This window comes from Mchenga conophoros, linkage group LG8, assembly GCF_057382185.1.
Source record: "Mchenga conophoros isolate Kocher_MC1m ecotype Shallow Benthic linkage group LG8, M_conophoros_male_GT1.1, whole genome shotgun sequence".
Lineage (NCBI taxonomy): Eukaryota > Metazoa > Chordata > Actinopteri > Cichliformes > Cichlidae > Mchenga > Mchenga conophoros.
Window position 1 is genome coordinate 20,945,890 of NC_140533.1, and position 14,169 is coordinate 20,960,058.

General features: G+C 40.9%; 1 protein-coding gene across 1 annotated transcript in view; it reads right to left on the reverse strand.

Moving 5' to 3' along the window:
• adam12a (ADAM metallopeptidase domain 12a) overlaps nt 1-14,169 on the reverse strand; it is a 79,609-nt gene that overhangs the window by 63,577 nt on the left and 1,863 nt on the right. The window contains exon 2 of the mRNA XM_085284885.1: nt 1,664-1,785. Within this exon, the coding sequence (XP_085141011.1) occupies nt 1,664-1,785 (122 nt within the window). The remainder of the gene's footprint in view (nt 1-1,663; nt 1,786-14,169) is intronic.

A 14,169-nucleotide genomic window follows, 5' to 3' on the forward strand; every position in this document is an offset into this window, starting at 1 on the left:
TATGAACTAAAACTGTAAGCAATCTGCAGCAAAAGTGAGTCTGGATTATCACTTTGTCTTTTAAAATGATAAAAATAGCCTACACGAAGCCCTGACTTAAATGTCACTGAAAATCTGCAGGGTGAAGGTCCATCCAAGAACACCATCAAATCTGGAGGAGCTTGAGAGTAGGACAAAGAAGAATGGGCTTGGATTGCTCAGGAGGCACGTTCGAGACTTGCTGAAAACTACAACAGGACAAAAGGACTGCAGACTGTTACCCAGCAAAAAATGGAGGCACAAATAACATCACAGAGACTAATAATTTTGACGCTGGTAGTCGTTGGTTTTTGTAAAATCGTTTAGTTTTTGTATGGTAAAAAAAATAATGGAAGCATGCAAAAATATATTGGGATATATGGAAAAGCTGTGTTAAACTGACCCCAATGACCCCATCATTTTGCCTTCCATATAACTTTAGTGTACTAGGAGTCGAGTTGCACTTTTGTTTTTTTGATAGGTGTCAGTTGATCCTGAGACTTTGAACATTGGCTGATTTTTGTATTCATTTTCAGACCAGTTCCTCACCTCACCATTTAAAAGGAATGTACTTTTGCTTTTTAAGGCACTTAACCCTAACCTATGAATTATTCAAGTGTAAAAAAGGCATGCAAATCAAGGGATAAACCAGTGTTGCACCTACACATAACAGAAAATTTAGTAAAAGAAAAATGTTCACCCTTAGGCACATTGAATTTATTAAAAAATAAAAATAAAAAAAAGAAAGAGAATAACAGTTTAATAGGCAAAAATATGATTTGTGCACCATTAAGGTGAGCTATCAGCCACAATGTACAGGACAAAATAAGAAGTTGGAGACCTAAAAAATTATCCATAGCAGATAAACTGTGTATGTAGTCATGTCCTTAAAAATGAGAAAAACAAGTAAAAATCAAGAAAAGACTCAACTCTGACCCTTTGGAGGAGTGCCTGTCAAAAAAACATTCTTAAAGACAGAAAATGGAAAACAAAAGATTGAGGTATGCCAAATTAAACAAGAAGTGGACTGAACATCATTTGAATCAGGTGGTTCAAATATTCTCAATATGGAATATTGGAAATGTAATTTTTCAGCATGACAGTGATCCCAAACATATTGCCAATGCAGTAAAAGCATACCTGAATATAAAAAAAAAAAAAAAAAAACACACACACACACAATGGATCACTATCAGTCATGGATTAGCTCCCTCAGAACCTGGACCACAATGCATTGAAGCAGTGGTAGATCATCTTGACAGGAAAGCAAGCAAACATCCAAAAAAAAGCTTTGAATTTCCTTCAAGAAGCCTGGAGAACTATTTCTGAAGACTTCTTACCTAAGAGAGTTCGGGCTGTGTTGAAGGATAAAGGTGGTAATACCAAATATTGACTTTCAAGGTTGTTAAAATTGCACAAACTCTTGTTTTTGCCCTGTATATCATTTCCCATTTTCCTAGCAAAATATAAAGAAATGAGATGTGGCTTAAGGCTTACACAACACCATATATAAAAACACACCTAGGTCACAGGTGACACAGTAATACTAATATGCAAAGACAATTGATCCAATGAACAGATGCTGAAAAGTAGACGAACAGTAAAATAAAAAAATATAAAAACATAAACGGCTACTATTGTCCACCTGGGATTTGAGCTGGCTGATTGGTTTCCAGTCTTTTCCAACAAGCTGAAGAGGTACTGTAGTCCCATAGTGTTTCTGCCTTGCTGTCGGTCTGTGTGGAACAACAGTGCTCGGAGGATTTCCTATAAAAGAAAATATAAAAACCAAGTGAGAATGCAGAGAAAACTTCAAAGTGTTCTTTATTCTAAATTCTCTCAGTATCTGCAAAAAAAAGAAAGAAAGAAAGAAAGAAAGAAAGAAAGACAATGTCCACATTGTGTTCTGTGTTCACAAACTAGAGGAACATTTTCAAAACTGATTTTCTTCAAACAATACTGACAGCGAATTCCTCCTCGCTATTAAATCCTGAGCCTGGTGTTCATTAATAGCATCAGTCAGAGCACAACCTGACAGTGGAGCTGCCTTGTAATATAAAGTGTCACTTCAACAGAATCACAGCGTTTGTATATGTGATGACTTTTCTGCACCACAGCGTGCAATTAATGCTCCCTGAATGTATTTGTTTTTCATAGCTAACAATTATCTACGCTGACAAAATGCCATTTCCATTATATCTAAGCTGTTCCCAAACATATGTTTGTCTTCTTTTTATAGACCATCAGTAGAATGGAGCCCCTCTCCTCTGCCATAAAGACATAAATACAACAACACTAAATGGCACTCTCAGACATCAAGCGATGAAAACTGTTAACTTGTGGCAAAACCGTAACCACCCACTCTCACACTCGAGCTGCATAAATCTCCGTAGTTCTTGACTAATGGAGAGTTTTGAGCGAAGACGGCTTGACTTGCTGCTGCTGCTGCGATAACTCCTAACACAGGGCCAGTGTCCAGAATGCAGCGCAGGGATTAGACGTAGCTTTGGGGCATTGTTCCCAGCACGCTTTTATCTCCTCTCTCACTGTTCTGACAGGGTGTTAACTGAGCCTCCGAATGGCTACAACACTTGGGGCGCTGCTGTATTGCCAGTCATTTAAGAATATATCCGTCTCCAAATCCAATACTCACGTCCCCAAAGTGAGCTGACAGGAAACAGCGGGAAAACAACCACTACCCGAGCAAGTCTACTACCTTTAAGCAAGACAGAAGCTGCAGCTTTTCTAAATAGTACATTATGAGCACGTACTGAGCCAGAATGCAATAGTGAGCCTCTGGAGGACACTGCTAACAGGGTTCCTGCAGTAATCAGCTCCCCGCATTGGGGAAGTTATTTTTCAGCTTGGGTCTCTTACTAAAACAGCAGGGGTTGTTAGAACCATTTGTTTCAGAGCAAACATACTAAATCAATTGTTTGCTTGCTTTCTGTTTTCTCCCAGTGATACTCCATTGAGCACTTCCAAACAGCAGAGAGACAGATTTAGTTTGAGTTTGATGTCAGTGCGTTTGTGGAAAGTTATGCGTGTGGTCGGTCTGTGCATAATATTTTGAACTTGAAACTTTACTCCATCTTAATTTTGAATAACATTCTAAGCACACATAAACATAAAGCAAACTCAAGGGAATATACTCATCCTTGATTATTATTTCCAGCAGATTCAAGGCGCTTCTTTTGAGGTTTCTGTCCCCTGCTGTCTCTCTACACATGACTCACCCATCTAAATTGCTGAGTCTGCCTATTATCCAGCATTAGTAAGCCAGGTCAGGCACAACACACCCCAGCTGAGCTTTGTTCTGGTTACCCTCTGAGGATACCACCACTCTGGAATACATCACAGACCCATTCCAGCTGATAGCAGAGAGCCAGAGGTGACCTGCTCAGCAGTTTCTATGCAACTTCATCCTGATGATGAGAAGCAGGCTTGGGCAAGGACGGAACGGCATAATACACAGAACAACAAGAGAAGCACTCCTACTCTAATTAGTCCCAGAAAACCACACTGTCTGGGGGAGGTGGACATGCTGAGTAAGGGAACAGATGACAACCTCTAAGGAAGGTATGGACAAATAAACACAAGAGACAAGGGGGAAAACTGTGGAAAGCTTTGACAGAGAAAGGTCAGGTTCACATTGTGGTTAGCCGATTTTTGATTTATATTGATGCATGAGCCTCATCATCTTTGGAGACGAGATTCACAACCATACAGCGTTGGGTTCCTTGACTTCAAAGTCCACAAGTGAATAACCCTTTTGCAAATGTGGTGTTCTTTGAGGTTTAATTCCTGCTTTTATGAATGGCATTATATTAGTGGAAATAGTCTGCAGGCTCATTTCTTTTCCACATGCTTGAGAAAGACATTAGGTAAAACTGAAGCATGACAGGACTGCAGTGTATGCAATGTGCAAGTGACTTTTGTTAGCTGGAATGTTATAAGAGCCACTAGAAGCATTAAGGGAGCGGTAAAAGTGGCACCAGATCCCAATGCCTTATTTATATACTCAATAACAGAGAGTGTAAACAAGGGTCTTAATAAAGCAGAGTTTTGGCCATGTTCACCTTCCTTTATGTTCCAGTGTACACAATGAGAGCTTGTACCACTTATATTGCCTCAATAAAGTCAATGCTAGGTGAGAGGTGTGCCTGTGTACTGAGAAATATGACTGTGTGTGTATTTGCCTGCGGGTGACAGAAACGTGATACAGATCCGTGACTGGATAAAGCAATAATTCTGGCTTTCCCTAGCAGCGTTCTTAAGAAAAATAACCAAAAATCTATTACATACTGAGCATGTGTAGTCAGTGTTTTATTATTTTACAGAGCATTACTGTGTTTGACTGGTTGATGGAAGGTGCAGAATATTCACTCTAAGAATAAACTGAGCGATTTGTGGCTCAAGTGCACCAAAGATTTGAATCTGGGATAAATTTGACTCTAGTTCCCGACCCTCAAAGCACAGAGGTTGTTTTAAAAAGTTTTTTAACAAGACTTCGGTCAAGGATTGCTGACGATTCTATCAATAAACCCTGTTGAGAGGAGGCCAGAGTAGCTGGGGAACACATGCAAACTTTATATCATGCACAGTTGATCCAATGACAAAAGATACTGTACTCAAAACTGCAGATTCAGTTTCATTATGGTGCAGAAAGAAAAGTGCAAAGCAAGCCTGTAGGGTATCTTGTGGCAATCCATCTAAAAGACAGATATTTCAAGTTTAAAGTTAAACCTTTTGGTAGTCAAGTCAAAAATATTCCCCCGCTAGAGACAAAAAAATATATCTTTACAAAATTTCAAAGCAATCCATCCATCCTATATTTAATACCTTTCAATTTCCAACTGTAGAGCCATGCGCCCTCCAGGGTTCTAGAAATCTAAGGAAGATCGTTGTTTGTTTTCCTGCTGCATTGATAATCTTAGGGACCCTTGAGCAGAAAGCACTGATTTATTGATCTAGAGCAACAGAATCACTGGTGCTAAAACTGGGCAAAAGTCTGGTTGTAAAATTTGCACTTTTTAACATTTTGGCTTCATTTATGCATCTCTGAAAGAACAGCCACAAGACCAGTTTTATCCTAGACATTAAAGAGTCTAAATGTACTTTTTTCCTGATGCTGTTTCACAGTGAAGCATTTCTTGGCATTGTCAGTGCTCCTAAAAGAATGCTTTTCCACAGCCTTTGAGCTGCTGGCCGCAGGGAACAGATGACCTTCCTCAGTTCTTAGCAGATCTCAGACATATTCTTACCAGCCTGTCACAACTCCAGCTCATCCCTTTTTCCTTCTATCCATCACACTAAAACAAATCAACACAATTCTTCCTCTTTATTATATCCCAGAGCCCAGTTGTTTGGAACCACAACTCTCTCTTTGACAGACAACCATATAATAATGTATTCATAACAATTGTGGTTTTTCCAACACAAATGGCATGCTGTTCTTTTTATCTGCGTACTTGATGAGGCCGTGCCCCTCACATGCATGCAGGTCCTCACTGAGATGGGATACAGGCTTCACATATGTGGATACATCAATCAAGAGCAATCCAAATGACAGCCATTCTTAGCCTGATGACTGGCACAACAAAAGCCCACAAGGACACACTCCAAAGTGACTTTGACAGCAATTCTCTCCGATCTTGAAAATGTTAAGATTTGAAATGGGAAAAACAACGCCTTTGACAGCCTCAAGGAGACTCTTTGACAAGCAAAACCCCATCAACGGTACAAAAACAAGTGAAGAGGACACATGCATCCACAACTGTTTTAGACAAGTTTATAGTGGTGTGAACCAAGCAACATTAACTCAAGCACCATAGTGTCAAGTACCATCTGAGCTCCTTGTCCTTCACACCACTACAGTTTAGGCAACACTGAATGCCATAAATCAGTGCATAGTGAATAAGCATTTATGTACCAATATAGATTCTACTTGTATCAGTGATAAGTTTCGTATTTCTACACAATAAAGATAAGGAACAGCAGGAAGAAAACAATCTCAGTCTAAATCTGGAAACCATATTCACTAGGATTGCAAAGTGGTAATATTACTCATTACAAAAACATGGCTCTCTCTGACAATGTAACAACACCCTACGTTTATGCAACCTCTATGGTATACAGTATCCATCATTTTGCCTATATATTGCATTAAACATTAAGCATTACTGGTATTGCTGGTCCTGCTGTGGAAGCTGTTCAGAGGGGCATATTGGAACAGTAGAAAATTAAAATTCAAAAATGTTCTGCAATTTGTAACCAATTATTGCCCTGAAGCTTATCTGCTCTGCCAAAACTGGCATACACACACAAAAAAGATTTATAGAGTTGATAGACTTTTTATAGGCAGCATAACCTGTAGCTCTAGGCTGCTGTTAATCGTGACATAACTTAAAAATCATTAAGGCTTCTACTTTTCTACTTTTGTCCACCAGAGAAAGATCCAAAATCTGTAGAGATAGCATTTTTTAGCACTGGTAACTTCCTGGTTTCGGTATGTAATTTCACGAGTAGGGACCAAAAACATTTAAACGTGCTTGGTTGCGTGCAGATCGAAAGTCCTGCTTTTATCTGACAGTTCAGCTTAAATGTGTCTTTATTTACAGTGTGAAAATAAACAATGCAATGACTTGACACATGGAACAGGAAGTCTTGGAACAGATTTCCACATATCTCTTGGCAACCCTGGACCCCTGAAACACTGGCCAATGCCCCCAGAGGCAAAGTCAACAGCAGAATCAACTAAAATGTCTAATGTCATGTAAAGTAATGAAACATTAGCCCCATCTTGAACAGCTACTGCAATAAAATTTTGCTTGACTATTATTCTAACAGTAGTAGTACAAAGTAATACAGTACAGGGTGTATTTAAATGCTTGAATACTTGCAATGGATTACTTTTAAACTGCCGTATAGGTGACTTAACTAAGACTACAATGGAAAAGCAAGAAAATGGACGTGAAATAGGAGCATGTGGGATTAATTAATTAGAACAGAGTAATGAGTTCAGTCGACCTTCTGCATGTGGAACTATGACACAACATGAGGGGGGGAAAAGCATGAAAATGTCATGTCCTTGGATCCATATGGAAATGTGTTCTTGATAAAGCAAATCAAATAAAAAGAACACTTTTTTTCTGCATCAAGAGCATGTGTCCGCAGATGCTTACTGTCTTTAATCAGAGCTCTGACTGGATTGGGGACACGATCCAGAAAAGTTTCTAAGCCCAAAATTGGTTCTGACATCAGGCCATGGGGCAAGAAAGAAGAAGAAAAAAAATTGGCTATTGTTCATTTATTAATGGGTGATTGACAAGCATATCACGAACTCAATTTATCCCCAATCAGAGTGGGCAATTTATGCTAATTCAAAGAGAATGGGAACAGAATGATGAACGATACATCGAAAGGAAGATCCATCAAGTAGACACTTTTTCGTAAATGACCTTGACACTCAAAAGCACTGAACTTTGATCGTGTTCCTTATCTCTTTGAGTCCTTGAAGATCTTCTCTAGGTCCAGGGTGAATTATTATCGTGGCATTACTGACTTTTTTCTAAGTTTCTTTTATGCGTGTCAAGAACAAAAAATGCCCATCTCAAATTCCAACAGTCCAAGATGAGATCAGACTGCTTGTTGTGGTTAGCCAGCTGAGTAAAATCAAAGCATATTCAGAATTAATTCACATTTTTTATATTCTCTAAATCGTTCCAAAAACAAAAATCAAGACTGGCTTCTTTTTTTAGGTTCTCTCATTTTCGTTGTAGAAAGAATATCCCTATCAGCTGAACAACCGCCCCACTTTGAGCTCTTGAAACTAAGGACTGTCACTATTGTCAGGCTTTTTCTTTGTTTTGTTTTTACACTAAGAAGCAGATATAAATGCTAAAAGTAATTGGTACTTGGATCCACATGAAAAAGAGAAAGCCAAGAAAGTGCCACATTTCAAAAACAGGCCTTAAGATCGCGCTCACCACTTTATCGACAAATCCTCTGCTTGTTACCTGTAATTTGTTAGTGGAGCCACAGCTCTGAATTCATAAAGACTGTTCAGCAAAGGTGAAAAGTGCCTGGTAATATTGGCTCGACTCCACGGTAAACACTTCACTCAGTTGGGGGGTCATTATGTCAACACCCAAAGGGTTGCATTAGGGAGCATAGAAACCTGTATGTGACATCATGGTAACAGGAATCTACACATACTGGAAAACAGGGCCTCCTTGAATTAAATCTAATTAGGTAGCAATGTGTCAAGAGCCACAGCAACGTAGGCTGTTAATGGTTGTCATTAATGGAGGATACATTTTTGGGGTGTATATTTAGGGTCATAACCAAATCATTTAACACTAAGCTCCCTCTACCGGTAAATAGCTCTTTTGTATGCTCTCTCTCTCATATACTCAACTCATTTACTGTCACACTACCCTGATGTCAGCACATAATTACTCTATGGGAAATAGATGGTCCTGCAGCAAAAATTTCCCCTTGGCTCAGCAGGAGGTTAACTCTGTCTGAGAAACCAGTGCTGTTACACCTCCGGCTGGGTGACAATGTTACCCTTCCTCCCTCCCAGTCCCTCCCTGCTGCATGGATTGTGCTTGCTGCCTGGTTTGGACGCTTTGCCTCAGCATCGAAGGTCAGAGTCAGGTAGCTTTTAAAGTGGAGCTGCGTGAAAGCTTGTTAATATGGTTCCTGTGATAGATTTCATTTACAACTCCCTAGAAGACCTTTCTGCCATGGGAAGCACATGCCTGGCGCACAATCAAAGCCGCCTAACAAGTCATATAGCTCAAGGATTACAACAGCAGGGACTGACATTTAAGTGTTTGACGAAGCCAAAATAGCTCTGGCATGGTTATTTGATTAATCAATTAGCGCGTCAACAGAAAATAATGCAAATCAGATTTAAATATACATCAATTCTGTTCATGTAACTAATTCATTATGGCAAAAGTGCAAAACATTCGTTTTTTCTTGGGAGGTTTCATGAAGGGAAAAAGTCATTACTAAATCATACTTGCTCTTGTGCACTCAAGTTAGTAATTTGTGCACACACACTCTTTTGACATTCCCAAATACAAATGTAAGGATTCACATAATTATTCGTCGTATCAGTGTAATTTGTACAGCTTTTGAGGTTTTGTCACACAGAAACAATTGAAGGTGTATCAAATTACAATTTTAAAAAAGGTGCTACTATTTTCTTTTTTATATGAAAACCAAAAACAACCAACCCAAACTTTTAACAAGGCTGGACTGGTCAAGGTTGTGCTTCAAACTGTCTTCAGTTTTTGATGTGCGGCTCGTGCTGCTTCACTTAAAAATACATCACAGCTCCACCTATGAACCAGAACTCGAACAGACACAGACAAAGCCAAAGACACAACAGGAGAATTTCACTGCAGCCAATTTGTCAGAAACTGGCCAAGGTAGGAGGTGACCTGTCGAGCTCCTGTTAACATGTGCGCCCATTAAGAAACATATTGCAGCTTGCTTCCTTTTGTGACAGGAACAGGGCATGTAAAATCTGGCAGGTGGCTAGATAAGGAAAAGAAATTCTGTTTTTCAAACCTTAAAGGAAGATGATGACTGCTACTCAGATGTGCATGTTTCCTGCATGTTTGAGTGTGGTATGTTCATTTCTGAAATGCTCAGTGCATTAATGCTTGATACAGCCAAGTTAATTACTGGTATCACCATTTACCTAAAACCAGTATTAACTCTAGCAGATGCACGTACACTCAGCATCTCCAGGGTTTGCAGTGAACAGTCTGAAAAAATGAAAATACCCAGAGAGCAGCAGTTCTCTGGGTGAAACCGCTTTGTTGATGCCACAGGTCAGAAGGTAATGGCCAGATTGGTGACAGAAAGGAATTTGAAGGCAACAGAAACTCAAATGACCCCCTTTTACAATCAGGATATGCAGAAGAGCCTCTCTCAAAGCATAAATCGTCAAAATCCAAAAGCTGATGGACTACAGCAGCAGAAGACCACACCAAAACTCAACTTAAGAACACTTGAAACACATTACCACCAGGTTCTGATGAGTCTAGATTTTTGCTCCCATATTAAGATGGTAGGGTCAGAGTTTGCCATGACAACATTAAAGGATGGATCCATCCTGCCTTCTATTAACAGTTAGGCTGGTTGTGGTGATGTAATGGTTTGAGGGATATTTTCTTGAAACATTTTGGGAACCTTAATACCAAATCAGCTTTGTTTAAGCACCACAGCCTACCTGAGTATCGCTGCTGACCATGCCTTTATAATCACAGAATAAACATCTTCTGGTGGCTGCTTTCAACAGGACAAGATGCCACGTCACAAACCTCAAACCCTTTCAAACTGTTTCTTGAACATGACAATGAGCTCTCTGCACTCAAAAGGCTTCCACAGTCACCAGATCTTAATCCAATAGAGCACCTTTGGGATTTGGTGGAACAGGATATGTAGCCAACAAATGTGAAGCAACTGTGTGCTGTTATCATGTAAATATGGAACAAAATCTTAGAAATGTTTGCAGCACCTTGTTGAATCGATGCCATCAAGAATTAGGGCAGTTCTAAAGCCAAAGCGGGAGTCCAACCCTGACTAATAAAGTGAGTGATGAGGGTAGGAAGAGAATTAGCATTACAACTCTATGAGATGCAGTCTTCAGACTTTACAAATGCATAGCTGTGTTAAAAATAAAGGCCAAGCTGTAATTTGAATGTAGTTAAATTGGCTAACATTGAGCATAGGTGCCACAAGGCATGATGAGCTATAGTCTGTTGACGGTTTTACACCCATGCATCATGCCTTTATTGTCATTGTACATGTACGGCAACATTATGGATGCTCCTAGCCAACTGTGCAGGAATAAAACACAAATAGTAAGACAGCAGGAATAACTAACAGGAGAAATATATACAATCAAGACAAAGTTACACAAAGTGCTTCGAAGTAGTGCAATGCACTTAGTCTGAAAAGAGTCCGTATGTGAGTGGCCTGAGTGATGTGGGTTACTCAGACCACGGCTCAGATTGGTGAGGTAAGTGGGCAGAGGCGGTGTGTGGGGGATAGTGTTTTTTAACAGTCCGAATGTCACAGGGGAAGAAGTTGCTTTCGAGTCTGAAGGCATGGGATCTGACCAGAGGGCAAGGGGTCAAGCAGGTGGTGGGCGGGGTGCAAGGGGTCACCTGTAATGGCCCTGCTTTTTCTGAGACAGGAGGATCTGCCAATGCCCTTCAGAGGTGGCAGAGGGAGGCTGATGATTTTTTAGGGCAGTGATAATTACCCTCTGCGCAGCCATTCTGTTCTCAGTTGTGGCCCAAACACCCAGGCAGTATGACACTAGCATCCCCAGGCTTCTACCTTTCTACCTATAAAACCCGGAGAGCAGTCAAATGGTGGAAGTGGAAGCTAAATTGGCTAGTCATTCATATGTATATTAGGCTGTTAAGTAGGAATTCTGGAGGGAGGGGAGTGGGGGTGGGGGAGTGGAGTGTTTCAGTTTGCCATCTTGGGGAGAAATCAACACACATGGGTGTATGTCCTTTGTTGCTGACATTTATTGATAAAAACAGTACAAAAAACCAACCATTTGTACACATATTTACAAATAATTCAACATTGTCAGCAATCACTCACAATCCTGGCACTGCCATGGTACCTGTAGTCTGCATTTACCACATGTGTATCTTTTGCAGTGAACACATCGCACAGTGGCCTGATTTTTCTTGCATTTGTGTTTGACCTGACACGTGGCTCTTTTTCCAGCTTTTCCCATCAAAGACTCGGTGCTGTTTCCTGCAGTATATTGCAAGTAAACCTGACAAGTTTGGGATCAAGTTTTGGGTGGCTTGCGACCTAAAATCCAAGTACATTTGCAATGTCTTCCCATATCTTGGCAAGGACCCCAGTCGTCCCACTGGGGAGAGACTTTCTGAAAATGTAGTAATGAGGCTGATGGAACCATTCCTAGACAAGGGCAGAAATGTTACCACGGACAATTTTTTCACATCGCTTTCACTGGCACAAAAACTTCTTAGACGGAAAACCACCATCCTCGGCACAGTCAACAGGATTCGCAGGGAAATTCCTCAATCCACTAGACAGACAGATCGCAATGTATTCACCACTCAGGTATGTTGCAGGTCTTTTGTGGTTCTATGTTTATGTGTTTCATTGTGTGTAAAAGGGCTATGAAAATAACAATTTATCTTATTTCTTAGGTGTTTTCAACCTCTGCTGCCACGCTGACGGCGTATGCGGCCAAACGGAAGAAGACAGTCTATATTCTTAGCAGCATGCACAGCGTGGTTCAGACTGATAACACCACCAAAAGGAAGCCAAACACTGTCACCCTTTACAACAAAACAAAGTGTGGCGTGGATGTGATGGACCAGATGGTTCGGGAGTACACTGTCCGCAAAGGAACACGGCGCTGGCCAGTCGCCGTGTTTTATAACATGATTGACATGGCAGCACTGAATGCACATGTGCTGTATCAAGCATGCACCGGGACGAAGGAAAGACGGGTGGACTTCCTGGTGGCGCTTGCAACAGAGTTGGCTCACTCTCATGTAGCTGCGAAGAAGGCAAGAAAAGATCAGTTGCTTCGGGCAGAACCCTCCACACCTAGCCCTGGAAAAAGAGCCACGTGTCAGGTCAAACACAAATGCAAGAAAAATCAGGCCACTGTGCGATGTGTTCACTGCAAAAGATACACATGTGGTAAATGCAGACTACAGGTACCATGGCAGTGCCAGGATTGTGAGTGATTGCTGACAATGTTGAATTATTTGTAAATATGTGTACAAATGGTTGGTTTTTTGTACTGTTTTTATCAATAAATGTCAGCAACAAAGGACATACACCCATGTGTGTTGATTTCTCCCCAAGATGGCAAACTGAAACACTCCACTCCCCCACCCCCCCACCCCCCCACCCCCACTCCCACTCCCCTCCCTCCAGAATTCCTACTTAACAGCCTAATATACATATGAATGACTAGCCAATTTAGCTTCCACTTCCACCATTTGACTGCTCTCCGGGTTTTATAGGTAGGAATCCCTAAAATGATGGCTCGCGGGGGTTTAAGTGATGAGCGCTAGGAGTGCTAGGAGTCCAGCAGCAGCTCCCAGGTTATGTAAGATAATTTCTAGTATGATTTCTTTCTTTTTTTATAGAGTAATGTATATAATAACGTGATGTTTTTGGGGTGAAATACTGATGGGGTGGAACTTGAATTACCACGGACAGATTTGACACTGGCAAGACATATCACAGCCAACTGACCTCTGACCAAACAAGGGAAGACAGACTCTGGGAATGACATGCTGAGTCGAACTCTGACCTGTCTGGGTGTGAAAGCCAAACGAGAAAGTCCAGAGCCAGGATCAGGTTTCAGCTCGTGTTTTAAACGTTTGCTGGAGAGGTCAAACAAGTCCACGGCAGATTTGAAGAAATTAATGTAACACATGTAGGGTCAGGCCACATGAGCACAGTCCAGATATTTTCCCTCTTATATACAAATATCCCCACTGCGGAACGACGACTGGTTGATCAATCTGTCTTGATGCACAACTACAGATCAGCCAGTTCTTCTTACCAGTCTCCTGGGTCTTAAATATCCTGGACAACTCATCTGGAAGAACTGAATCCATTCGTACTGAGAAGATACTAAATGCCTTAGACCTGAGATGGGTCACATCACGGTGATAATGTCACTCTAGGGGAGGACACTGTTTGCTAAAGGAATTTTTTACTACAGTCCAAAAATATATTCACAGCTCAGCTTTCGTTTGTCAGAGGGTGCAGCACGCAAGCTGCATGCAGCCTCAAGGCAGAGGCAGTCATGTTGGCCGAAGCAGTACATCTGGCTCGTAAATACTCACTGACACTAAAATGTGTCAACCAATGGGAGGAAATCATTCATAAACGATGCACAGCCAGGACAGGAACATGCATAAGACAGACAGGGAGAAAATCGACATGAAAGTTGAAGGAAGGGTGTCATTAAATATGTATGCAAACACAACATTGCACTGAGTCGCTCCTTCAGCTGCCTTAGATTTGGATGAAACCCACAGTCTAGAGACGAAGTAGAGCCACATGAAAATGAGCAGTAATTATCCTCACTAATTATGCTTTGCA